General features: G+C 44.0%; 2 protein-coding genes across 5 annotated transcripts in view; one reads left to right on the top strand and one right to left on the bottom strand.

Annotated features, from left to right (window-relative positions):
- The window catches only part of ahr1a (aryl hydrocarbon receptor 1a), a 359,463-nt gene that overhangs the window by 97,779 nt on the left and 236,425 nt on the right, over positions 1-25,259 (top strand).
- The window catches only part of hdac9b (histone deacetylase 9b), a 174,552-nt gene continuing 163,791 nt past the window's right edge, over positions 14,499-25,259 (bottom strand). For all 4 annotated transcript variants that reach the window (XM_064946764.1, XM_064946762.1, XM_064946761.1 and 1 more), the window contains 3 exons: positions 24,246-24,432; positions 23,711-23,928; positions 14,499-17,623 (listed from right to left, as the gene is read on the bottom strand). In XM_064946764.1, coding sequence (XP_064802836.1) covers positions 17,249-17,623; positions 23,711-23,928; positions 24,246-24,432 — 780 coding nt within the window. In that variant the 3' untranslated portion in view covers positions 14,499-17,248. The remainder of the gene's footprint in view (positions 17,624-23,710; positions 23,929-24,245; positions 24,433-25,259) is intronic.

Here is a 25,259-nt window from a genome sequence, read left to right as displayed (position 1 = left end):
TCCTTACATTTAGAACTGTCACTTTAGTGTTAGTTTCCTTACATTTAGAACTGTCACTTTAGTGTTAGTTTCCTTACATTTAGAACTGTGACTTTAGTGTTAGTTTCCTTACATTTAGAACTGTCACTTTAGTGTTAGTTTCCTTACATTTAGAACTGTCACTTTAGTGTTAGTTTCCTTACATTTAGAACTGTGACTTTAGTGTTAGTTTCCTTACATTTAGAACTGTCACTTTAGTGTTAGTTTCCTTACATTTAGAACTGTGACTTTAGTGTTAGTTTCCTTACATTTAGAACTGTCACTTTAGTGTTAGTTTCCTTACATTTAGAACTGACACTTTAGTGTTAGTTTCCTTACATTTAGAACTGTCACTTTAGTGTTAGTTTCCTTACATTTAGAACTGTCACTTTAGTGTTAGTTTCCTTACATTTAGAACTGTCACTTTAGTGTTAGTTTCCTTACATTTAGAACTGTCACTTTAGTGTTAGTTTCCTTACATTTAGAACTGTCACTTTAGTGTTAGTTTCCTTACATTTAGAACTGTCACTTTAGTGTTAGTTTCCTTACATTTAGAACTGTCACTTTAGTGTTAGTTTCCTTACATTTAGAACTGTCACTTTAGTGTTAGTTTCCTTACATTTAGAACTGTCACTTTAGTGTTAGTTTCCTTACATTTAGAACTGTGACTTTAGTGTTAGTTTCCTTACATTTAGAACTGTCACTTTAGTGTTAGTTTCCTTACATTTAGAACTGTCACTTTAGTGTTAGTTTCCTTACATTTAGAACTGTCACTTTAGTGTTAGTTTCCTTACATTTAGAACTATCACTTTAGTGTTAGTTTCCTTACATTTAGAACTGTCACTTTAGTGTTAGTTTCCTTACATTTAGAACTGTCACTTTAGTGTTAGTTTCCTTACATTTAGAACTGTGACTTTAGTGTTAGTTTCCTTACATTTAGAACTGTCACTTTAGTGTTAGTTTCCTTACATTTAGAACTATCACTTTAGTGTTAGTTTCCTTACATTTAGAACTGTCACTTTAGTGTTAGTTTCCTTACATTTAGAACTGTCACTTTAGTGTTACTTTCCTTACATTTAGAACTGTGACTTTAGTGTTAGTTTCCTTACATTTAGAACTGTCACTTTAGTGTTAGTTTCCTTACATTTAGAACTGTCACTTTAGTGTTAGTTTCCTTACATTTAGAACTGTGACTTTAGTGTTAGTTTCCTTACATTTAGAACTGTCACTTTAGTGTTAGTTTCCTTACATTTAGAACTGTCACTTTAGTGTTAGTTTCCTTACATTTAGAACTGTCACTTTAGTGTTAGTTTCCTTACATTTAGAACTGTGACTTTAGTGTTAGTTTCCTTACATTTAGAACTGTCACTTTAGTGTTAGTTTCCTTACATTTAGAACTGTCACTTTAGTGTTAGTTTCCTTACATTTAGAACTGTGACATTAGTGTTAGTTTCCTTACATTTAGAACTGTCACTTTAGTGTTAGTTTCCTTACATTTAGAACTGTCACTTTAGTGTTAGTTTCCTTACATTTAGAACTGTCACTTTAGTGTTAGTTTCCTTAAATGTTGCATCATTCCATGATTAGTTTACAGTTCTCTCCATCACTAACAATAGTGGAAGGATCATAATAGGTTGACGCATTACAGGCCTATTTCAATCATTATGGGAGGCAGACCAGATACACCAGTTTGAACCTGGACCCTGGCGCACGGTTCATTCCCACTGGACCCATTTCATCACAGGTCCATGATTAGTGAGGATTATTAGAGTAGATTTATAGGATTATTTTTCAAATCCCTATTGTGTACTTTTCACACCATTCAATATTTTATGGATTGAACAATTGAATATGGCAACTTTCAAGATGAATCAAACCACTGTATTTTTAATTCACCAATATATTCATAAAGGCTCTTCAACCCTGTTTTTATTATTATTCATGAATACTTTCCTAACTCTAAATATTATGCAAGATCAGAGTATTTTTTGTCCACCAATTGATGCTGAAAACGAGAGGAATATGCATGTATTGACATGGCTTTCTGTCATTGATCCTAATACTCGGAACGTTCTCTCCATATATTCTAGTGAGCCTGTCGAGAAATGTCAAAGTATAGCCCTTTTCCTGCAGTCAAATGCGGTCTCATGGGTGGATCGTTTCATCATTTTGTAATTAATAAACATTATAGATTTTTTTAAACAGCCGAAAATTCAGTGTTTCTATGTCAAACGGTGTTGATATTTTCATTCTTCTGTGATGTATATGAAGTGTAATATTTGGATACAAACTCAACATGGAGGACATTTCAACTCAATATCTGACATGGTACAGGTGTCTTCATTTTTTAAAGCCCATAACCATGTGTGTGAGGTGTATACTTTGTTTCCAGGTAGATTTGTTTGACTACCAAGAAACACTCGGTACGACCCTGATTTAGCCCACTGCAGTAAAAGTGGTACACCAAATTTAAAGGGATGGCTTTATTGAAATGTTCTGAAAACCCTATTAAATGAAAACTCCATTTTACAATCTGTTGGCCAGCAAGTGGGAGGGTTTTCAGTGGTTGAATGACATTTATTCAGCGCTCAAGAGGACCACGCCTACAAAGCCCATTACGCATCTGCATAAGACTGAATACTAACTGCTGAGAAGTACATAGTAAAGGCGAGCATATGAGGCATACATTTATGGAGTCCTGGTCAAAAGTAATGCAGTTTATAGGGAATATAGGATGCCATTTGGGACAGACTTAGCCCAGGGACTTGGCCAGGAGCCTCATACCGCTCGGAGACAGATGAGGACCCTCATAATGGTGTTGGACAGACAGCCTTGCTCCGAGATGTTTGTATTAGATATTGAGTTAAGCACCCTAACATTCCACAGCTCTAGTTTTGATGTGACCTCTCTCTACTTAGCTAAAGTAAACAATATTAAGGAAAAATTGAACGAGATTCAAACAAATATTTGGTGTAATTAGATTTTATTTCAGAGATAAAAAATATATATATTTAAGTGAAAAAGCTGTCCTCCAAGTCTATTCGTCATTCAAATTGGAAACAGGAAACCTCACAGAGTTTGTTGTACATTTTAAACATTTTTTAAACATACTTCAAAGAACCACTCAGTTTGGCACAGGCTGCATTGCTTATTTGAGAGTTTGACATTCCCAGTAGCTTGACGGAAACCCCACTCTGTCTATACAGTCTGTCTAATATTTACACCACTGTGCTAAAGATACAAGATATGAAGCTTCAGTACCTCTTGTGGGAACATACTTTTTATGGATATTTTATACACTTCACATAATGTGGAATCCAACATGAGCTATGGACATGGCTCCACAAGCAAGGGCTGCATCCCAAATGACACCCTATTCTGAATAGGGCTCTGATCAAGAGCAGTGCACTAAATAGGGAATATGGTGCCCTTTGGACCGAAGACAGGGCCTCCTCTGTAATGTATTGGAGTGATGACGCAATTTGAACATTACACAGATGAACAAACATGGTTGCCAGTGACATTAATGGCCGTTGGAGCCCTGTATTTCCCACTGACCCTGTTAGAGGTTAGTCTACATGCACAACCACACGCCTTACGTATCACCATACAGATGTTCACCCCAGAGATTAGCCCTATAGTGATATAGTGTGTAGCATGAAGGACAGTCAACTCCCCTGCATGCCATGCGGGACGGGGTGGATGCCTGTGGGACCTCTCCTGGGTCCTTTGTTTCATTTTCTCAATATATAGTGATAATGAGGGAATCCTTCACCCCAACCTTGAAAAATGTGCCTCGAGCTGAATTCCCCAGAGCCACTTAATAACATTACTCAAAACCTGTCTTAGATCTCCTCTAGAAGATCTGGAAATAACTGTATCCTGTAGACTGAAATGCATTCTTTAGAGAAGTTAATGTGTAAGTGACTATACATACACAGTGCCAGTGAAAAGTTTAGACACAGCTACTCATTCCAGGGTTTTTCTTTCTTTTTACTGTAAAATAATAGAGAAGACATCAAAACTATGAAAAAAACACATGGAATCATATATTACGAAAAAAGTGTTAAAACAAATCTAAATCTAAATCTATTTTATATTTGAGATTCTTTAAAGTAACCACCCTTTGCCTTGATGACAGCTTTGCACTTTCTTGGTATTCTCTCAACCAGCTTCACGAGGTGGTCACCTGGAATGCATTTCAATTAACAGGTGTGCCTTGTTAATATGTGTAATTTCTTTGATTCTTAATGTGTTTGACCCAGTCAGTTTTGTAGTGACAAGGTAGGGTGGTATATAGATGATGGTGCCAAAGAACATGGCTGACATTTTACATTCTCCCAACCAATTGTGCTATTTTGTTAATTTTTTTGCGTATAGTGTAACTTATTTGTTAACTTATTGTGTATATAATGTTGCTGCTTCCATCTCTTATGACCTAAAATAACTTCTGGACATCAGAACAGCGATTACTCACCACGGACTGGAAGAAACTTTTTAATTTAACAAGTCCGACGAGAAGGATATCCTGCTTTCAATGGAACAGGCCCAGATCCTGACCTTTTGCATGAAGAAAAGACGCAGGAAAAGGGGCCGCAGATGGGGCAGCCTTCTGAGAATCTGTCGGCGAGCGAGTTAACTCCCACTGCCGTCCATTCTTCTTGCTAACGTGCAATCATTGGAAAATAAAATTGATGACCTATGATTAAGATTATCCTACCAACGGGACATTAAAAACTGTAACATCTTATGTTTCACCGAGACGTGGCTGAGCGACAATATAGAGCTAGTGGGATTTTCCATGCACCGGCAGAACAGAGACACTACCTCTGGTAAGACGAGGGGTGGGGGTGTGTGTCCATTTGTCAATAACAGCTGGTGCGTGATGTTTAATATTAAACAAGTCTCAAGGTATTGCTCGCCTGAGGTAGAGTACCTTATGATAAGCTGTAGACCACGCTATCTACCAAGAGAGTTCTCATCTATATTATTCATAGCCGTCTATTTACCATGATAGAACGAAGCTGGCACCAAGACCGCTCTCAACCAACTCTTTAAGGCCATAACTAAAGAAGAAAATGCTCACCCAGAAGCGGCGCTCCTAGTGGCAGGGGACTTTAATGCAGGCAAACTTAAATCAGTTTAACCAAATTTTACCAGCATATCACATGTGCAACCAGAGAAAAATAAATCCAAGACCACCTTTACTCCTTACAGATCCATACACAGCTCTCCCCCGCCCACCATTTGGCAAATTTGACCATAATTATATCCTCCTGAATCCTGCTTGCAAGCAAAAAAAGCAGGAAGTACCAGTGACTCGCTCAATACGGAAGTGGTCAGATGACGTGGATGCTACACTACAGGACTGTTTTGCTAGCACAGACTGTAATATGTTCCGGGATTCATCCAATGGCACTGAGGAGTACACTACCTCAGTCATCAGCTTCATCAATAAGTGCATCGATGACATCGTGCCCACAGTGACTGTACGTACATATCCCAACCTGAAGCCATGGATTAAAGGCAACATCTGCATCGAGTTAAAGGCTAGAGCTGCCGCTTTCAATGAGCGGGAGACCAATCCGGACGCTTATAAGAAATCCTGCTATGCCCTCAGATGAACCATCTAACAAGCAAAGCGTCAATACAGGATTAAGATTGAATCCTACTACACCAGTTCTGATGCTCGTCGGATGTGGCAGGGCTTGAAAAGTATTACGGACTACAAAGGGAAACCCTGACGTAAGCTGCCCAGTGACACGAGCCTACCAGATGAGCTGAATGCCTTTTATGCTCACTTTGAGGCAAGCAACACTGAAGCATGCACGAGAGCACCAGGTGTTCTGGATGACTGTGATAACACTCTCGGTAGCCGATGTTGTCACGCCCTGACCATAGTTTGCTTTGTATGTTTATAGGTTTTGTTTGGTCAGGGTGTGATCTGAGTGGGCATTCTATGTTGTATGTCTAGTTTGTCTGTTTCTGTGTTTGGCCTGATATGGTTCTCAATCAGAGGCAGGTGTTAGTCGTTGTCTCTGATTGGGAACCATTTTTAGGTAGCCTGTTTTGTCATTGTGGGTTGTGGGTGTTTGTCTATGTGTAGTGTTTGTGTCAGCACGATTGTTCATTAGCGTCACGGTTGTCACGTTGTTGTTTTGTAGTGTTCAGTTTTCCCATTAAAATGATGAACACTTACCACCCGCATCTTGGTCCTCCTCTCTATATCCAGACGACGATCGTGACAGATGTGAACAAAACCTTTTAAACAGGTCAACATTCTAAATCCGCTGGGCCAGACGGATTACCAGGACGTGAACTCAAAGCATGCGCGGACCAACTGTCAAGTGTCTTCACTGACATTTTCAACCTCTCCCTGACCGAGTCTGTAATCCCTACATGTTTCAAGCAGACCACCATAGTCCCTCTGCCCAAGGAAGTGAAGGTAACCTGCCTAAATTATTACCGCCCTGTGGCACTCACGCTGGTAGCCATGAAGTGCTTTGAAAGGCTGGTCATGGCTCACATCAACAGCATCCTCCCGGACACCTTAGACCCACTAGACAAAAGGAACACCTATGTGAGAATGCTGTTCATTGACTACAGCTCAGGGTTCAACACCATAGTGCCCATGAAGCTTGCCATGCTACCGCATGGTAAGCGGTACCCCCCTCCCTTTTGTACACTGCTGCTACTCGCTGTTTATTATCTATTAATAGTCACTTCCCCACTACCTACATGTACAAATTACCTCAACTAACCTGTACCCCCGCACACTGTCTCAGTACTGGTGCCCCCTGTATATAGCCTCATTATTGTTATTCTTATTGTGTTACTTTTTATTATAACTTTTTATTTTAGTTTACTTGGTAAATATTTTCTTGCACTGTTGGTTAAGGGCTTGTAAGTAAGCATTTCGCGGTAAAGTCTACACTTGTTGTATTCGGCGCATGTGAGAAATACATTTTGATTTGATTTGATTTGGTAAAATACCAAATTTGGTAAAATACCAAATCAAATCAAATGTAACTTTATTTGTCACATGCGCCAAAAACAACAGGTGAAATTCTGACTTAAAAGCCCGTAACCAACAATGCAGTTTTAAGAAAAATAATTGTTAAGTAAAAAATAGAGTAAAATAGAGTAAAAAAATTCATATTGTGGCAAGAACAGCTCAAATAAGCAAAGAGAAATGACAGTCCATGTTTAATTTAAGACATGAAGGTCAGTCAATATGGAACATTTCAAAAACTTTGTAAATGCAGTCTCAAAAACCATCAAGCGCTATGATGAAACTGGCTCTCATGAGGACCGCCACAGGGAAGGAAGCCCCAGAATTACCTCTGCTGCAGAGGATAAATTCATTAGAGTTAACTGCACCTCAGATTGCAAAACAAATAAATGCTTCACAGAGTTCAAGTAACATACACATCTGAACATCAACTGTTCAGAGGAGACTGTGTGAATCAGGCCTTCATGGTCAATTGCTGCAAAGAAACCACTACGAATGCTGGTGACACTGTCAGTGAATTATTTAGAATTCATGGCACACTTAACCAGCATGGCTACCACAGCATTCTGCAGCTATACCCCATCTCATCTGTTTCATGCTTAGTGACGCTATCATTTGTTTTTCAACAGGACATTGACCCAAAACACACCTCCAGGCTGTGTAAGGGATATTTCACCAAGGAGAGTGATGGAGTGCTGCATCAGATGACCTGGCCTCCACAATCACCCGACCTCAACACAATTGAGAGGGTTTGGGATGAGTTGGACCGCAGAGTAAAGTAAAAGTGCTTAGCATATGTGGGAACTCCTTCAAGACTGTTGGAAAAGCTTTCCTCATGAAGCTGGTTGAGAGAATTCCAAGCGTGTGCAAAGCTGTCATCAAGGCAAATTGTGGCTACTTTGAAGAATCTCAAATCTAAAATATATTTAAATTTGTTTAACACTTTTTTGGTCACTACATGATTCCATATATGTTATTTCATAGTTTTGATGTTTTGACTATTATTCTCCAATATAGAAAATAGTAAAAAATAAAGAAATATCCTTGAATGAGTGGGTGTGTCCAAACTTTTGAGTGGTACTGTATGTGTGCAACTTAGTAGACTTGATGTATGACATCAGTGCTTCATGCTCTAATTGTTTAAGGTCAAATTCTAACTGCGGAACTGAAACCGGACCTGACGGATATTCTAGAATATTACACATTTTTTCGAACATGGAAACAATGCTAATTCTATAGTCATTAAAGGACATGCAGTTTGATGATGGAGATTTAATCAGGGCAGTATATTAGTTTACTCTGTCCCCTATCAGTTACGGCCTTTTTCCCTAACTGATATCATTTAGCATGCCATGTAGACCATGAGGTAGGTCCCGATGCTTCATTATCACACAGACCACAAACGACTAGAGGAATTGAGCTGGAACTGGAAATGGCTTCTTGGCTTGGATTTGGAAGAAAAACTCACAAGCCTTACGAGCCCTGGGGGTGTTGTTTCTCCTGGCGGTGCATTCAGGCAACACTTACAAACACGTCCTGTCCAACTAGCCTCTGAGCCTCCGGGAGTGGTCCCACTTGCTTTATGGGCTCTGGAGCACCGGTGGTGTGAGGGAGGCAGGCACTTAAAAAGTGTCCTGGTCTCTGGAATCAAATAGAGAGGGGGAACAGAAGGCATCTCGGGGATGCCTGAGCCACAACGGTGGAGCTTTCTTTCTTTTAAGAGAAGGGGCCAAGTTTGCCAGCCTGTCCCACTCCCACCCCATCACCCCCAGATCCCACTTCTCTGGGCCACTGCAGTTCCTCAGAATCACCTATCAGCCAGGCCAATCATTGGGCTGAGATAAAGCAGTTCCTGGTGGGGCTGCAGGGTCTTTGAACACGGCAGGGGGATGCCCCCCCAGGTCTCTTATCTCATTAAACTTGAAAAGGAGCATTAATCCTGGTGGAGCTAAGATAACAGTATGGATGACACCGCTCAAGGAGACTGACAGAGGTATAAACCCCTGGACACTATCTATCTGACTGGCTTTGGGTGTTTCATCTCTGTCTGGAGAAGGAGAAGAAGAAGGAAGAGAAGGGAAGAAGAAGAAAATGGAAGGCAAAGAAGAAGAGAAGAACAAGAAAAAATAAAGTGAGGTAGAAGAGAAGAGAAGGTGAAGAAGAAGAGATAAGAAGAAAATAGAACAGAAGAGAAGTTGAAGAAGAAGAGAAGGTGAAGAATAAGAGAAGAGGAAGAGAAGGAAAAGAGAAGAGAAGAGAAAAGAGAAGAGAAAACAGAAGAGAAAACCCCTGGTTCATGTGAGAGGAAGACCAGTAGTTACTTCTTGTAGTGATGGTGGTCTTTCAGAATGATTTGGGTTGAAAATATGTATTTGTTTGATTTGAAAATCATGTCCCAAAATCGCATTAGTTGCAAAGTACATAAGCATAACTAAATGTACTTTGAATAGGTATTAAAAAATAGAGAAGCTTTTGATTTATTCTCTTCACCCCATATTACATATCTCATCAAATATTAAATTACAGTTTGTCTCCAATGATGTCATGCCCACCAGCCCCACTGGACCAAACAAAGCTCAGTAGACAGACCATCAGGCTCAGCCAACTTGGAACAAACTTGATTGGACGGTACTGCGAGTACATTTGGTTTGACAGTCTTGTGAAATAACCTCAGCCCAAACCCTGGAGAACTGGGCACACAGAGGCCTCCAACATAAATGAGTCCACCACAGTCAGTCCCCAGTCTACCAGAGCACTATTTCTTTAAAGTTCCAGGTGGTCTTTTTGACACCAGCTAGCAGACAAACACAGTGTCTACTTTATTTGCTGCCAGTGGTGTCTCTGCTGTAATGTCAGTGTCCCACACCTCCAGCATTGGTACGAGCAAATGGAAAGAAAAACAGCTCGTTGTATTATAGCTTCCAAGTGGATGCCAACATCGCAACAGTCCTCTCACATCCACAGGAGAAATCTGGAAAACCTCAATGCTGTGCTGTACTATTAATCTACTTCCATTTCAGATCAGACAACGGAGAATAATAAACAGGGTTTTAGTCAGGAAATAGAAACACAGTGTGTAAGGTCTTCACCGAACAGCCAACTTTATGCTATCGTTAGCATGACAAGTAAAAACATAGACAGTTATACGAACTGGTACGATTGTGTGTGGCAATCATGCCTCATCTAGTTGATTTTTTAAATTAATTAATTCATTTTAGTTAACCTTTTAACTAGTTAACCTATTTAACTGGGCAAGTCAGTTAAGAACAAATTCTTACTTACAATGATGGCCTACCCTGGGCAAACCCTTCCCTAACCCGGACGATGTTGGGCCAATTGTGCACCGCCCTATGGGACTCAGGCCGCGATTGAACCCTGGTCTGTAATGACGTCTCTAGTGACGCCACTTTTAATGAAACCAAAGCTAATCAAATGAACTGAAGTCTCAGCCGCGGTTCGATAATCTTTTCTAACAAACTGACCCAAGGAACTTGGTTCCAAAAAGTTTTAATACAGGGGCCAATGTTTAACATATGTTTTCACACAGCTAAAACAGTTCTTATTACCTTGCCTAAAATAAGCAAGAAAATTAACTTTTGCTATGAGTAAATGAAAGGAAATTACAGTAAGGTAAAACATAAAACTTATTGATAAGAAGAAGAAAGACGGACGGACTGACAGATGGACAGAGAGAGAAAGAGTGACAGAAGCCCTGTTAACATGTGTCCTTCGCCCTGATCTTGTCCTGATCTTATCCGTTTACACTTACAAGATCTGATCACAATCAGATCCCAATGCGTCTTTTAACCGTCTACACCTGTCTAAAAATGTGGGCAATATCACGACAAAGGCCTTATGCTAGAACAAGGTATGAACAGGGCTAGAGAGACAGAGAGACTGACAATAGTGTTGTAGTCCACTACTCTGCCTTCCTCCTGACAACTGGACCTCAGGCTATCCTGGTTTTCTCTGCTTCCAGCCAGGCGATGTCCCATGTCCTGCTGCCAGAGCCCCAGGAGGCAGGACTCCTCATGGGAACCCTCCAGATCATCATTTAGGCCTACCTCAGCACAGACAGAGGTTCTGTCCCATATCCTGCTGCCAGAGCCCCAGGAGGCAGGACTCCTCATGGGAACCCTCCAGATCATCATTTAGGCCTCAGTACAGACAGAGGTTCTGTCCCATATCCTGCTGCCAGAGCCCCAGGAGGCAGGACTCCTCATGGGAACCCTCCAGATCATCATTTAGGCCTCAGCACAGACAGAGGTTCTGTCCCATGTCCTGCTGCCGGAGAGCCCCAGGAGGCAGGACTCCCATCAGGAGGCAGGACTGGGAACCCTCCAGATCATCATTTAGGCCTCAGTACAGACAGAGGTTCTGTCCCATATCCTGCTGCCGGAGCCCCAGGAGGCAGGACTCCTCATGGGAACCCTCCAGATCATCATTTAGGCCTCAGCACAGACAGAGGTTCTGTCCCATGTCCTGCTGCCAGAGCCCCAGGAGGCAGGACTCCTCATGGGAACCCTCCAGATCATCATTTAGGCCTCAGTACAGACAGAGGTTCTGTCCCATATCCTGCTGCCAGAGCCCCAGGAGGCAGGACTCCTCATGGGAACCCTCCAGATCATCATTTAGGCCTCAGTACAGACAGAGGTTCTGTCCCATATCCTGCTGCCGGAGCCCCAGGAGGCAGGACTCCTCATGGGAACCCTCCAGATCATCATTTAGGCCTCAGTACAGACAGAGGTTCTGTCCCATATCCTGCTGCCGGAGCCCCAGGAGGCAGGACTCCTCATGGGAACCCTCCAGATCATCATTTAGGCCTCAGCACAGACAGAGGTTCTGTCCCATATCCTGCTGCCAGAGCCCCAGGAGGCAGGACTCCTCATGGGAACCCTCCAGATCATCATTTAGGCCTCAGTACAGACAGAGGTTCTGTCCCATATCCTGCTGCCAGAGCCCCAGGAGGCAGGACTCCTCATGGGAACCCTCCAGATCATCATTTAGGCCTCAGTACAGACAGAGGTTCTGTCTCATATCCTGCTGCCAGAGCCCCAGGAGGCAGGACTCCTCATGGGAACCCTCCAGATCATCATTTAGGCCTCAGCACAGACAGAGGTTCTGTCCCAAAGTGTATCATCATCATCATTTAGGCACAGAGGTTCTGTCCCATGTCCTGCTGCCAGAGCCCCAGGAGGCAGGACTCCTCATGGGAACCCTCCAGATCACGCACCCACACACAACATCCCAATCTTCCAGATCATCATTTAGACCTCAGCACAGACAGAGAAAGAGTATCATCATCTACTATGGTCTCCTTATGAAGACCCCCCCTACACACTATGGTCTCCTTATGAAGATCCCCCCTGCACACTATGCTCTCCTAATGAAGACCCCCCTACACACTATGGTCTCCTAATGAAGACCCCCTACACACTATGCTCTCATTATGAAGACCCCCCTACACACTATGCTCTCCTTATGAAGACCCCCCTACACACTATGCTCTCCTAATGAAGACCCCCTACACACTATGCTCTCCTAATGAAGACCCCCCTACACACTATGCTCTCCTTATGAAGACCCCCTGCACACTATGAAGACCCCCTCACACTATGCCTCCTATGAAGACCCCCCTGCACACTATGCTCTCCTTATGAAGACCCCCCTACACACTATGCTCTCCTACCCCCCACTATGCTCTCCTTATGAAGACCCCCCTGCACACTATGCTCTCCTTATGAAGACCCCCCCTGCACACTATGCTCTCCTTATGAAGACCCCCCTACACACTATGCTCTCCTTATGAAGACCCCCCCTGCACACTATGCTCTCCTTATGAAGACCCCCCTGCACACTATGCTCTCCTTATGAAGACCCCCCCACACACTATGAAAGACCCCCCACACTATGCTCACTATGCTCTCCTTATGAAGACCCCCCTGCACACTATGCTCTCCTTATGAAGACCCCCCTACACACTATGCTCTCCTAATGAAGACCCCCCTACACACTATGCTCTCCTTATGAAGACCCCCCCTACACACTATGCTCTCCTTATGAAGACCCCCCCTGCACACTATGCTCTCCTAATGAAGACCCCCCTACACACTATGCTCTCCTAATGAAGACCCCCCTACACACTATGGTCTCCTTATGAAGACCCCCCCTGCACACTATGCTCTCCTTATGAAGACCCCCCTACACACTATGCTCTCCTAATGAAGACCCCCCTACACACTATGCTCTCCTTATGAAGACCCCTCCTACACACTATGCTTTCCTTATGAAGACCCCCCCTGCACACTATGCTCTCCTTATGAAGACACCCCCTACACACTATGCTTTCCTTATGAAGACCCCCTGCACACTATGCTCTCCTTATGAAGACCCCCCTGCACACTATGCTTTCCTTATAAAGACCCCCCCTGCACACTATGCTCTCCTTATGAAGACCCCCCCTGCACACTATGCTCTCCTTATGAAGACCCCCCCTGCACACTATAACTCTGTGCGGAGAGGAAATAGGTATGTTTTCTTGCTTCCTCCCCTGCATGGGCACCCTTTAAAAACGCTTGTTTGCTTTTACAACTGGGTCTGTGGGCACCTTGGGGAGGGCTGGTGCAGATAGATGGGGACTCCATTATTTGTTCTGCCTTTGTAACAGCTCATTTAAAACCACAAGGGCAAGAGGCCCCAAGACAGATGGCATCAACTTAAAAAATAATCAAGGTTTAATTTGACTCTGAATACTTCCTAATATAAGGTAACATTACACCTTTGTGAATGTTCCGGAAGAGGTATCTGGAAGCTTTGAGGGAAGAAGGCTGAAACTGAAAGAAGAGGAAATGGTTGCCCAATGTTTGCTACATTTGCAGCAGTTACATTGGCTACAGAAATGTCACTGGAGACCAATAACAACCATCCCAAACAGGCTACCTTAAATTGCAGAAAATGCTCAAGGGTCTGAGCTGTGATCTTTCCTATTGTCATCATTGCGTGTAGTGTGAAATATATCAAGTCTTACCAGTGCAAGAAAGAACTAAGCCTGGGTGTGAAATTGCTTAAGCTCAGTTTAAGTCTCATTGCAAGTTATACCTATCACCCACTCCTAGCCTAGCCTCACCTAGTCTTAACTGCTGTAATGCTGCCGCTAGTAGCCTCTCTGCTCATCAAAGAGCTGCTTAGAAAGCCCCTTAAGCTCTCCTTTAAAGGGTTACACAGATCCCAGAGAAATGAGGAGCCTGTGTTTAGTGGGTTATGTGACTGAGTGTGGGAAAGTGGGCTAATGGTTTAGTTTAGGGGGAGACATCTGAGATGTACAAAAACATGAACACAGTCTTGTGTTGGGTCTTGAATGTGAAAAATGAAAATCTATGTCCCAAAATAAGGCTATGGGAAGTTGGAAGTATAGACTCAAGCTCTATGACATGTTAGAAACATCCTCTACAAAGACCAGAAAGTTGCACAGTAGGGGAATGAACTTTATTTTATAAAAGAAAGGTTTGTAGCACAAGGCAGAAAAGAAAGAGAACAAACGCAAACAGCTATGAACAGAATCCAGGGACCCCCCACGGGTAGAGAAGGGGCCCCGTTACAGCCCAATCAAAGAAGCAAGGGAACAAGACTGACATTGTTCCGATTGAAAGTGATTTTTACACTACAAACATTAGAATGGGCTGAGCTAAATGTACAGTATGAGTCAGACAGGCAGACAGACAAACTGACAGACATAGTTTATGTCTTTCACAGGAACCCAAACACAGAACCCCATAGTCATATTTTATACATTGACAAGATAAACGAAACAGGAAAAAAAAGTTACAGCTTTACATACATTGATTGACCACTTTAAGACCAGAGTCGACATGTTGCATGGGGCAATTTCAAGAGGGAGTCAGGGGTGGGGGATGGGGAGAAGGAGAGAGGTCCCATCTTGTTTTTTATTTTATTGAAGTAACATCAAACCTGCGTGTGGAGGTAAGCATGTCACTGGGGAGTACGAAGGAAGCGATTCCCTTTAAAAAAGGGTCTCCCTTAACCATATCCCCACTCGCTTTGTAATTCGCCTTGACAGTAAATCAATTCTCAAGCCTGGCCCCTTGGACTCCTACAACCCTGGGTCCTCCTCTCCCCTAACATTCCTGCACACATGAATCATTCCGACTCCTGGCTTCTAGAAGGCATTTCCTGCCCGCCCTCTACTCTATCCTCTCCTTCTTTCTCTCTCTCTCTCGCTCTCACTCTCTCTTTCTCTCCTTCTCTCTCGCTCTCTCATTCTCTCCCTCTCCTTCTCTCTCTCTCGCTCTCTCGCTCTCTCCCTCTCACTATTTATCTTCTTCTATTTCTCTCTCTCACTCTCTCCCTCTCTTTCTCTCTCATTCTCTCTGTTAGTGAATCCTCTGTTGAAAGTTGCGCAGGAACCTGGCTGAGCTTTGACCCAGAGGGGAGGAGGAGGAGGAAGAGAAGGAAGAGGAGGTCGAGGAAGAGGAGAACGAGAAAGATTAGGATGACACGGCATCTCAACACAGGACCGTGGCAAACCAGGATGATTTTGTTCTTTTGTTCTTGCTATATTCCCTATATAGCACAGAACCTTTAACCTGAGGCCTAAGGGATGCCCATTTGAGAAGCAGACCTGGTCCTGTGGTCTGATGGAGCTGACTGCCTGCACCATCCACCCATCCATCCATCCACCCATCCATCCATCCATCCATCCATCCATCCATATATCCCATCCATCCATCCATCCATCCATCCATCCATCCATCCACCCATCCACCCATCCATCCATCCATCCATCCATCCATCCATCCATCCATCATCTATCCATCCATCCCTCCCGCCATCCATCCATCCATCCATATATCCATCCATTCATCCCACCATCCATCCATCCATATATCTATACATCATCATCATCCATCCATCCATCCATCCATCCACCCATCCACCCATCCATCCATCCATCCATCCATCCATCATCTATCCATCCATCCCTCCCGCCATCCATCCATCCATCCATCCATCCATCCATCCATCCATATATCCATCCATTCATCCCACCATCCATCCATCCATATATCTATACATCATCATCATCCATCCATCCATCCATCCATCCATATATCCATCCATTCATCTCTGCATCCATCCATCTATGCATCCATCTATGCATCCATCATCTATCCATCCATATATCCATCCATGCATCCATCCATATACCCATCCATACATCTCTGCATCCATCCATTATGCATCCATCCATCCATCCATCTATCCATCCATCCATCCATCCATCATCCATCCATCCATCCATCCATCCATCCACTGATTTACCATTTGCTCCTCCACTCTGCAGTACTGTACATCAATAAACAGTCTCATTCCCAGTGTAGGCTGGCTGTACTCAGTCGTAAGGGTGGGCTGTGTTGTGTTAAGGTTGAACAATACATTCTCTCTCATACAGACATAAGCATGCTTCCTTATTTTCATGTCATTTTCAGAGACCACTGAACACAGAACATCACAGCTTTTTGGAGAACGACGGAGAATATGACATTTGAATAAAACAACAACAGTCAGCAAGTCAAAGTTGAAGTGAATTGATGGCATAAATGTTACACTATGGGAACATAAAATGGCATTCATAAACTGTACAACGGTTAAACTATACATCCCTTCTAGAATATTCTCTTACGCTAAATCTACTGTATACATACATACTACATTCTGTCAATTGAGCAGAACCTGAAAACAATCAAAGCAGTTCCTTAGAAGTAAAAAAAGAAGGAGCACCACACACACACACACACACACACACACACACACACACACACACACACACACACACACACACACACACACACATCTTCTCTCCATGTTATATACAGCACGGTGAACCATACTTTACATTACAGATCACTTCACAAAGTTCACAAACAGAGAGTCAGTCTGGTGGGGGTTTGGGCTGCGGCTGCACTTCACTGAGACAGCGTCACATCTCAGGGCAGGGAGAGGACTGCCTGGGGAGTCCTAGTCGGCTCTGTGTGTGTGTTGGCTGCAGTGTGTGTGTGTGTGTGTGTGTGTGTGTGTGTGTGTGTGTGTGTGTGTGTGTGTGTGTGTGTGTGTGTGTGTGTGTGTGTGTGTGTGTGTTTGTGTGTACGTATGCGTCTCTGAATGTCGCAGTGTGTGATCTCCTTCATCTTCTGCCCCCTCTCAGATCATAGCTCTTATCACCAGCTGACCTTTGACCTGGTGGAGTGAGGCCCTCTGCTCCGCCGCTAGGCTCTGACTGGACAGGGATTCGTCCTCGCTGTCGATTGGCTCCTCTTTGACCTTTATGACCCCCAGGTGGTGGTGGGCCTCTACGATGGAGGACAGCTCCCCGAGAGAGCTGTTGCTGCCACTGCTGTTGCTGGAGCGAAGGGTGTGTTTCTGGATCACGCCACCAGGGGGCATCCTGTCCTCCTGCATGTCCATCCTCTCATCCTCCATCCTCCGGGTGTTGTCCTCCTCCTCCTCTGACTCCTGCAGGTGTGGGTTGACCAAGGAGCTGGGTTGACGGAGTTGCTCGATGGACTTGGACAGCAGCTGCAGAGAGGTACAGCATCAGAGGTAATTTAGTTATAATGCTTAACAGACAGATTCATTATTATTTCACAATTGTTTGAGTGTTTGAGATCAATTGACACTCTTCACCATGGCACTTTGAGATTTATTTTAAACTGCAAAACCCTTACGCACCACTGCACTTTGTATACTAAGGTTGGCTGGCCTTCTCTTGTCACTCGTAGGCTCTGTCACTGGTATACTTTTATTTACAAAGATATTTTGGGTTCACTACGTTTTTATTTGTGCATTTTTATTGTTCAGAAATGTGGTGGGTACTCTCTTCATTCGCTGGACTTTATCCTGCTAACTGTTCCAAATGTCCGAACTGAATTTGGTAAAAGGGCTTTTATGTACTCTGCGCCATCGTCTTGGAACACCTTACAAAATACTTTTAAACTGGAAGAACTTGTCCCAATTGTGTTTTTAAATCATGAAGGATTTTGAGGCTGATTCCCTGACCTGTCGATGTTTTTAATTTGCTGTTTTATAACTCTTGTGAATTCAATGGTTTTTACTAGATTACTTGTAGTTTTTCATGTTGTCTGTCTGTCATTTTTTTGTAATGACTTGGTGCTGCCTATCTTGGCCAGGGCGCTCTTGAAAAATAGATTTTAATCTCAATGAGCCCTTCCTGGTTAAATAAAGGTTAAATAAATAAAATAAACTCTTACCACTACCGCTACTACCACTACCACTATCGCTACTACTGCTACTGTTACCACTACCGCTACCACTACCGCTACTACTGCTACTGTTACCACTACCGCTACTACCGCTACTGTTACCACTACCGTTACTACTGCTACTGTTACCACTACCGCTACTACCGCTACTGTTACCACTACCGCTACTACTGCTACTGTTACCACTACCGCTACTACCACTACCGCTACTACCACTACCACTATCGCTACTACTGCTACTGTTACCACTACCGCTACTACTGCTACTGTTACCACTACCGCTACTACTGCTACTGTTACCACTACCGCTACTACCGCTACTGTTACCACTACCGCTACCACTGCTACTGTTACCACTACCGCTACTACTGCTACTGTTACCACTACCGCTACTACCACTACCGCTACTACCACTACCACTATCGCTACTACTGCTACTGTTACCACTACCGCTACTACTGCTACTGTTACCACTACCGCTACTACTGCTACTGTTACCACTACCGCTACTACCGCTACTGTTACCACTACCGCTACCACTGCTACTGTTACCACTACCGCTACTACTGCTACTGTTACCACTACCGCTACTACTGCTACTGTTACCACTACCGCTACTACTGCTACTGTTACCACTACCGCTACCACTGCTACTGTTACCACTACCGCTACTACCACTACCACTATCGCTACTACTGCTACTGTTACCTCTACCGCTACTACCGCTACTGTTACCACTACCGCTACTACTGCTACTGTTACCACTACCGCTACTACCACTACCGCTACTACCACTACCACTATCGCTACTACTGCTACTGTTACCACTACCGCTACTGTTACCACTACCGCTACTACTGCTACTGTTACCACTACCGCTACTACCACTACCGCTACTACCACTATCGCTACTACTGCTACTGTTACCACTACCGCTACTACTGCTACTGTTACCACTACCGCTACTACTGCTACTGTTACCACTACCGCTACTACTGCTACTGTTACCACTACCGCTACTACCGCTACTGTTACCACTACCGCTACCACTGCTACTGTTACCACTACCGCTACTACCACTACCACTATCGCTACTACTGCTACTGTTACCTCTACCGCTACTACTGCTACTGTTACCACTACCGCTACTACCGCTACTACTGCTACTGTTACCACTACCGCTACTACTGCTACTGTTACCACTACCGCTACCATACCGCTACTACTGCTACTGTTACCACTACCGCTACTACCGCTACCACTACCGCTACTACCGCCACTACTGCTACTGTTAACACTATCGCTACTACTGCTACTGTTACCAATACCACTACTACTGCTACTGTTACCAATACCACTACTACTGCTACTGTTACCAATACCACTACTACTGCTACTGTTACCATTGCCGCTACCACTACCGCTACTACTGCTACTGTTACCAATACCACTACTACTGCTACTGTTACCACTACCGCTACCACTACCGCTACTACTGCTACTGTTACCAATACCACTACTACTGCTACTGTTACCACTACCGCTACCACTACTGCTACTACCACTATCGCTACTACTGCTACTGTTACCACTACCACTACTACCACTATCGCTACTACTGCTACTGTTACCACTACCACTACCGCTACTACCACTATCGCTACTACTGCTACTGTTACCACTACCGCTACCACTACCGCTACTACTGCTACTGTTACCAATACCATTACTACTGCTACTGTTACCACTACCGCTAACGCTACTGCTACTAAATGAAATCAAATCAATGTTTATTTGTCACGTGCGCCGGACACAACAGGTGTAGACATTACAGTGAAATGCTCACTTACAGGCTCTAACCAATAGTACGGAGAGATTGTTTTTTTTAACTATGTCTGTGTGTGTGTGTGTGTGTGTGTGTGTGTGTGTGTGTGTGTGTGTGTGTGTGTGTGTGTGTGTGTGTGTGTGTGTGTGTGTGTGTGTGTGTGTGTGTGTGTGTGTGTGTGTGTGTGTGTGTGTGTGTGTGTGTGTGTGTGTGTGTAGGTAAGTAAAGAAATAAAACAACAGTAAAAAGACATTTGAAAATAAGACTAGCAAGGCTATGTACAGACACCTGTTAGTCAGGCTTGTTGAGGTAGTATGTACATGTGGGTATGGTTAAAGTGACTATGCCTATATGATGAACAGAGAGTAGCAGAAGCGTAAAAAGAGGGGTTGGCGGGTGGTGGGTCACAATGCAGATAGCCCGGTTAGCCAATGTGCAGGAGCACTGGTTGGTCGGGCCAATTGAGATAGTATGTACATGAATGTATAGTTATTAAAGTGACTATGCATATAAGATAAACAGAGAGTAGCAGCAGCGTAAAAGAGGGGTTGGCGGAGGCACACAATGCAAATAGTCCAGGTAACCATTTGGTTACCTGTTCAGGAGTCTTATGGCTTGGGGGTAAAATGGGTTGGGTCTTTGACAATTTTCAGGTCCTTCCTTTGACACCGCCTGGTGTAGAGGTCATGGATGGCAGGCAGCTTTGCTTCAGTAATGTCCTGGGCCGTAAACACTACCCTCAGAAGTGCATTGGGGTCAGAGGCCAAGCAATTGCCGTACCAGGCAGTGATGCAACTGGTCAGGATGCTCTTGATGTTGCAGCTGTAGAACCTTTTGAGGATCTCAGGATCAATGCCAACTCTTTTTAGTTTCCTGAGGGGGAATGGCTTTGTCGTGCCTTCTTCACGGCATTCTAGTTTGTTGTTTATGTGGACACCAAGGAATTTGAAGCTCTCAACCTGCTCTCAACCATGCAGTCCACTACAGCCCCGTCGATGAGAATGGGGACGTGCTCTGTGAACCTTTTCCTGTAGTCCACAATCATCTCCTTAGTCTTGGTTATGTTGAGGGATAGGTTGTTATTCTGGCGCCACCCGGCCAAGTCTCAGACCTCCTACCTATAGGCTGTCTTGTCAGTGATCAGGCCTCCCACTGTTGTGTCGTCAGCAAACTTAATGATGGTGTTGGAGTCGTGCCTGGCCATGCAGTCGTGGGTGAACAGGGAGTACAAGAGGGGACTAAGCACGCACCCCTGGGGAGCTCCAGTGTTGAGGATCAGTGTGGCAGATGTGTTGCTACCTACCCTCACCACCTGGGGGCGGCCCGTCGGGAAGTCCAGGATCCAGTTGCAGAGGGTGGTGTTTCGTCCCAGGATCCTTAGCTTAGTGATGAGCTTTGAGGATACTATGGTGTTGAACGCTGAGCTGTAGTCAATGAATAGCATTCTCACATAGGTGTTCCTTTTGTCCAGGTGGGAAAGGGCAGTGTGGAGTGCAATAGAGATTGCATCATCTGTGGATCTTTTTGGGCGGTATGCAAATTAGGGTAGGTCTAGGGTTTCTGGGATAATGGTGTTACCAGCCTTTCAAAGCACTTCATGGCTATGGATGTGAGTGCCACGGGTCTGCTGTTGCTACTGCTTCCACTACCACTACCGCTACTACTGCTACTGCTATCACTACCACTACCATTACCGCTACTACTGCTACTGTTACCACTACCGCTAATACTACTACCTCTGTTTCTACTGCTACCACTACTACCGCTACTATTGTTGCTGCTACTGTTACCACTACCGCTACTATTGCTGCTGCTACTATTACCGCTACCACTATCGCTACAACTGCTGCTGCTAATGCTACAGCTATTGTTACCACTACCGCTACTATTGCTGCTGCTACTGTTACCACTACCGCTACTATTGCTGCTGCTACTGTTACCACTACCGCTACTATTGTTGCTGCTACTGTTACCACTATCGCTACTATTGCTGCTGCAACTGTTACCACTACATTTACATTTACATTTAAGTCATTTGGCAGACGCTCTTATCCAGAGCGACTTACAAATTGGTGAATTCACCTTATGACATCCAGTGGAACAGCCACTTTACAATAGTGCATCTAAATCATACCACTACTACCGCTACTATTGTTGCTGCTACTGTTACCACTACCGCTACTATTGCTGCTGCTACTGTTACCACTACCACTACAACTGCTGTTGCTACTGCTACAGCTACTGTTACCACTACCGCTACAGCTACCCTTTGCTACTACAGTACAACTCCTATTTCTACTGCTACTTCTACCCCTGCTGCTGCTACCTCTACTGCTACTACTACTACTGTTACTGCTACTGCTGTAAATTAATTGGGCCAATGGCTAAGATCCTTCTAAATAAACACAGAGCTCATCTCTGATTAGTAGACATTTATAACCTCCTCTTAGAGAGAGAGGTGCTTTGGTCTAAAGGATCTACTGTTATTGACCTGAGGGCTCACATCAGGGGTGATAGGGTACCTAGGGTTATTTGTTTAGATAACCATCCAATACCCCTTCCTCCAGTCAATCAAATGCACCTTCAAGCTCAAGGAATGCTTGTGCATAGCATAACCTATTTTGAGTCACTGCATTATTTTTTTGTATATTGATTAAGAGGGACTAGAATCAGAACTAAGGAAGTGTTTTAAACAGTCCTCCATTGGGTAGTTTGACTGGGGAGACTTAAACTGTGTAGTTAGGGGACTTTTGAGGCCCTTCCTTGTTAGTTTTAAGTGAGAGTTGCACGTCTTGCTCTCAGATTCCCATGGCTGTTTGAGGGCTTGTGCATAGGGACAGATCAGTGTGAGAGCAACACAATGCTGCCTTTCACTGTGTCTCTCTGGCTGTGTCTCTGTATGTCCGCCACCTCAACCACTCACTTCCCGTGGCTGAATAATTGCACTCTGCCAATGGCACGGTCACCACAGCCTGCTCACAGAAACACAAATATTGCCACAGAGGAACAAAAGCGTGTATTCTGGGGCCATTTGAACTTGGCTGAATTGAATTTCACAGGGTTTGCATGCGAATGCCACTGATGCCTTAAGCTATGATAACAGAATTAGTGCTATGGGAAGCATTTCTTCCCCTATTTGAAGTCAGGCTCAACTTGTTTACTTAGCAGAAATAGCACAGGGAGGCTGAGCCGGGTGGAAGGGCTCTGTAAACACAAAGCAGCTACCACAGAAAGTTTGATAAGGCTAAATATAGCCTCAGAATTTGTGTGTATAAACTGCTGAAATTAAAATCCCCACTGGGCACACACTTGGTGATTTTAATGTATAGATTGCATGTATTATTTACAGGCGAAATGGGGTCCAGTTACTCTCTGGGGATTTTAGTGTACAGCAAAAGTACAGTAAAGGTCAGTTAGCTGATTGATGTGGATCAGTTTAGTTTTCTACATCATAATGAATGGACAGGGGGACCTGATCCTAGATACACACTCCTACTCCACTGCTGGTACTGTTTCTTACCTTATTGATGTGGACCTGCTGCTGGTACTGTTTCTTACCTTATTGATGTGGATCTGCTGCTGGTATTGTTTCTGCTTCTCCAGGAAGTGCTGGTGTTGCTGCTGGATGACCAGCTGAGCCAAGGTGCTCTGGGGCAGAGGGGCTGACTGGGTCCGGTTCAGGGGCCGGTGCTTGGGTAGCTTGGGTCTGCTGTTGGAGGAGGGCCTGTCCTTCATGGCCAGAGGGGAGTGGGGGTGGGTGGGCATGGAGCCTTGACCTGGGGGGGCAAGACGGCGGCACTAAGATTCAACGTTCTAAATCAACACTAATTCCAACTCATTTCATTCATGATCTTCATGACCACTTCTTCAACTAATTATAAGGAATATTTCATCATTCAATATCTCTCCCATTCAAAGTGGTGTAATTCTATTGCCCAGTAACCTGGTCAGATTGTAGTCTTGGACTGAAAAGTTCCACTGTGATTTTCCATTTGAGTATGCTTTTTAGTCCAGGACTAAGCTTAATCAATGTCTGGAAAACGGGCCCTACATCTCGGTTTAAGTCTGTCTCAGTGTAAGGATAAGGACTCACCAGAGGAGGAGAGCATCTTCTGCCGTCTTATCTGTTCCTTCTGAAGGAGGTGTTGGAGCAGGGCCTGATGGCTGGGGGACACCTTGGTCTCCATGGGGGTCACCGTGGGCATGGGCACAGGCCCCAGGAGCTGCCCTGGTAGACCATGCCTGACCTCCCCAGTCTTCTCCTTCAGCCCGATGGCAGCCTGAGAGAACACAGAGACACACAGAGCAGGGGCTTAGAAATACAACTGAGGACTAAAGTTCTCACAATATAATGGTGCTTCTACATATTCTTTTAAGTTTCCATTCCAAAAAAACTGAGAAAGGGTTGTCATTTTGTGCAGTCAGTTTTTTTTCTGCATTATTTGCCAGAAACACTTGATATAATTTTGTTTTTGACAATCACCTCTTCAAATGGTTACACTCTTTCTATCCAGCTGATGTACCAGACGGGTCTCAATGTAAGGAATGTGTCAGGGAGCTAAAAGTGATGTATCATTTGGCCCTTATCTGGACTGGAGCGAGCTGTACTTGACCGGGCAAGGGGCCGCTGGGACGTTTTAAAAAGCTGTGATTAATGAGGTCATATAGAGAGAGATAAGAGGAGGCCTGACAACAGACTCTTAACAACATCTAACATCTAAATGGAATAAAATAATCTGGGGTTAAAGGTCGTTGCCCTGCTGCCGTATGTATAATCCTGACAGCCACTGATGCTGAAGTCTTTCAACAGCCAGACAAGGCAGAGAACATCTCTCAAACTACACTTCCCTTTGTTTTCAGTGAAAACCTGACTTTGTTATCTAAGAATCTATTGTTGGCTAAAACCTTTTTTGAACCACCTGGCTATGTATTACAAAAGTGGTTCAATTAAAAGCGTTACAGAATGTTGTTCTACAAATGAAAGACTAGTTGATAGCTATCTACGTAACAAATTAGAAATCTTCTCTCTAATGGCCTGTGTTTGTGAGAAGATGTAAAAGCTAGCCAGCTAGCTAACCAGGATCAGGTCAAGGGTGGCTGGTTGTAC

This window comes from Oncorhynchus masou, chromosome 29, assembly GCF_036934945.1.
Source record: "Oncorhynchus masou masou isolate Uvic2021 chromosome 29, UVic_Omas_1.1, whole genome shotgun sequence".
Classification (NCBI taxonomy): Eukaryota; Metazoa; Chordata; class Actinopteri; order Salmoniformes; family Salmonidae; genus Oncorhynchus; species Oncorhynchus masou.
The sequence above is the reverse complement of the archived record's forward strand: the minus strand, read 5'-3'. Positions and strand labels throughout refer to the sequence as shown.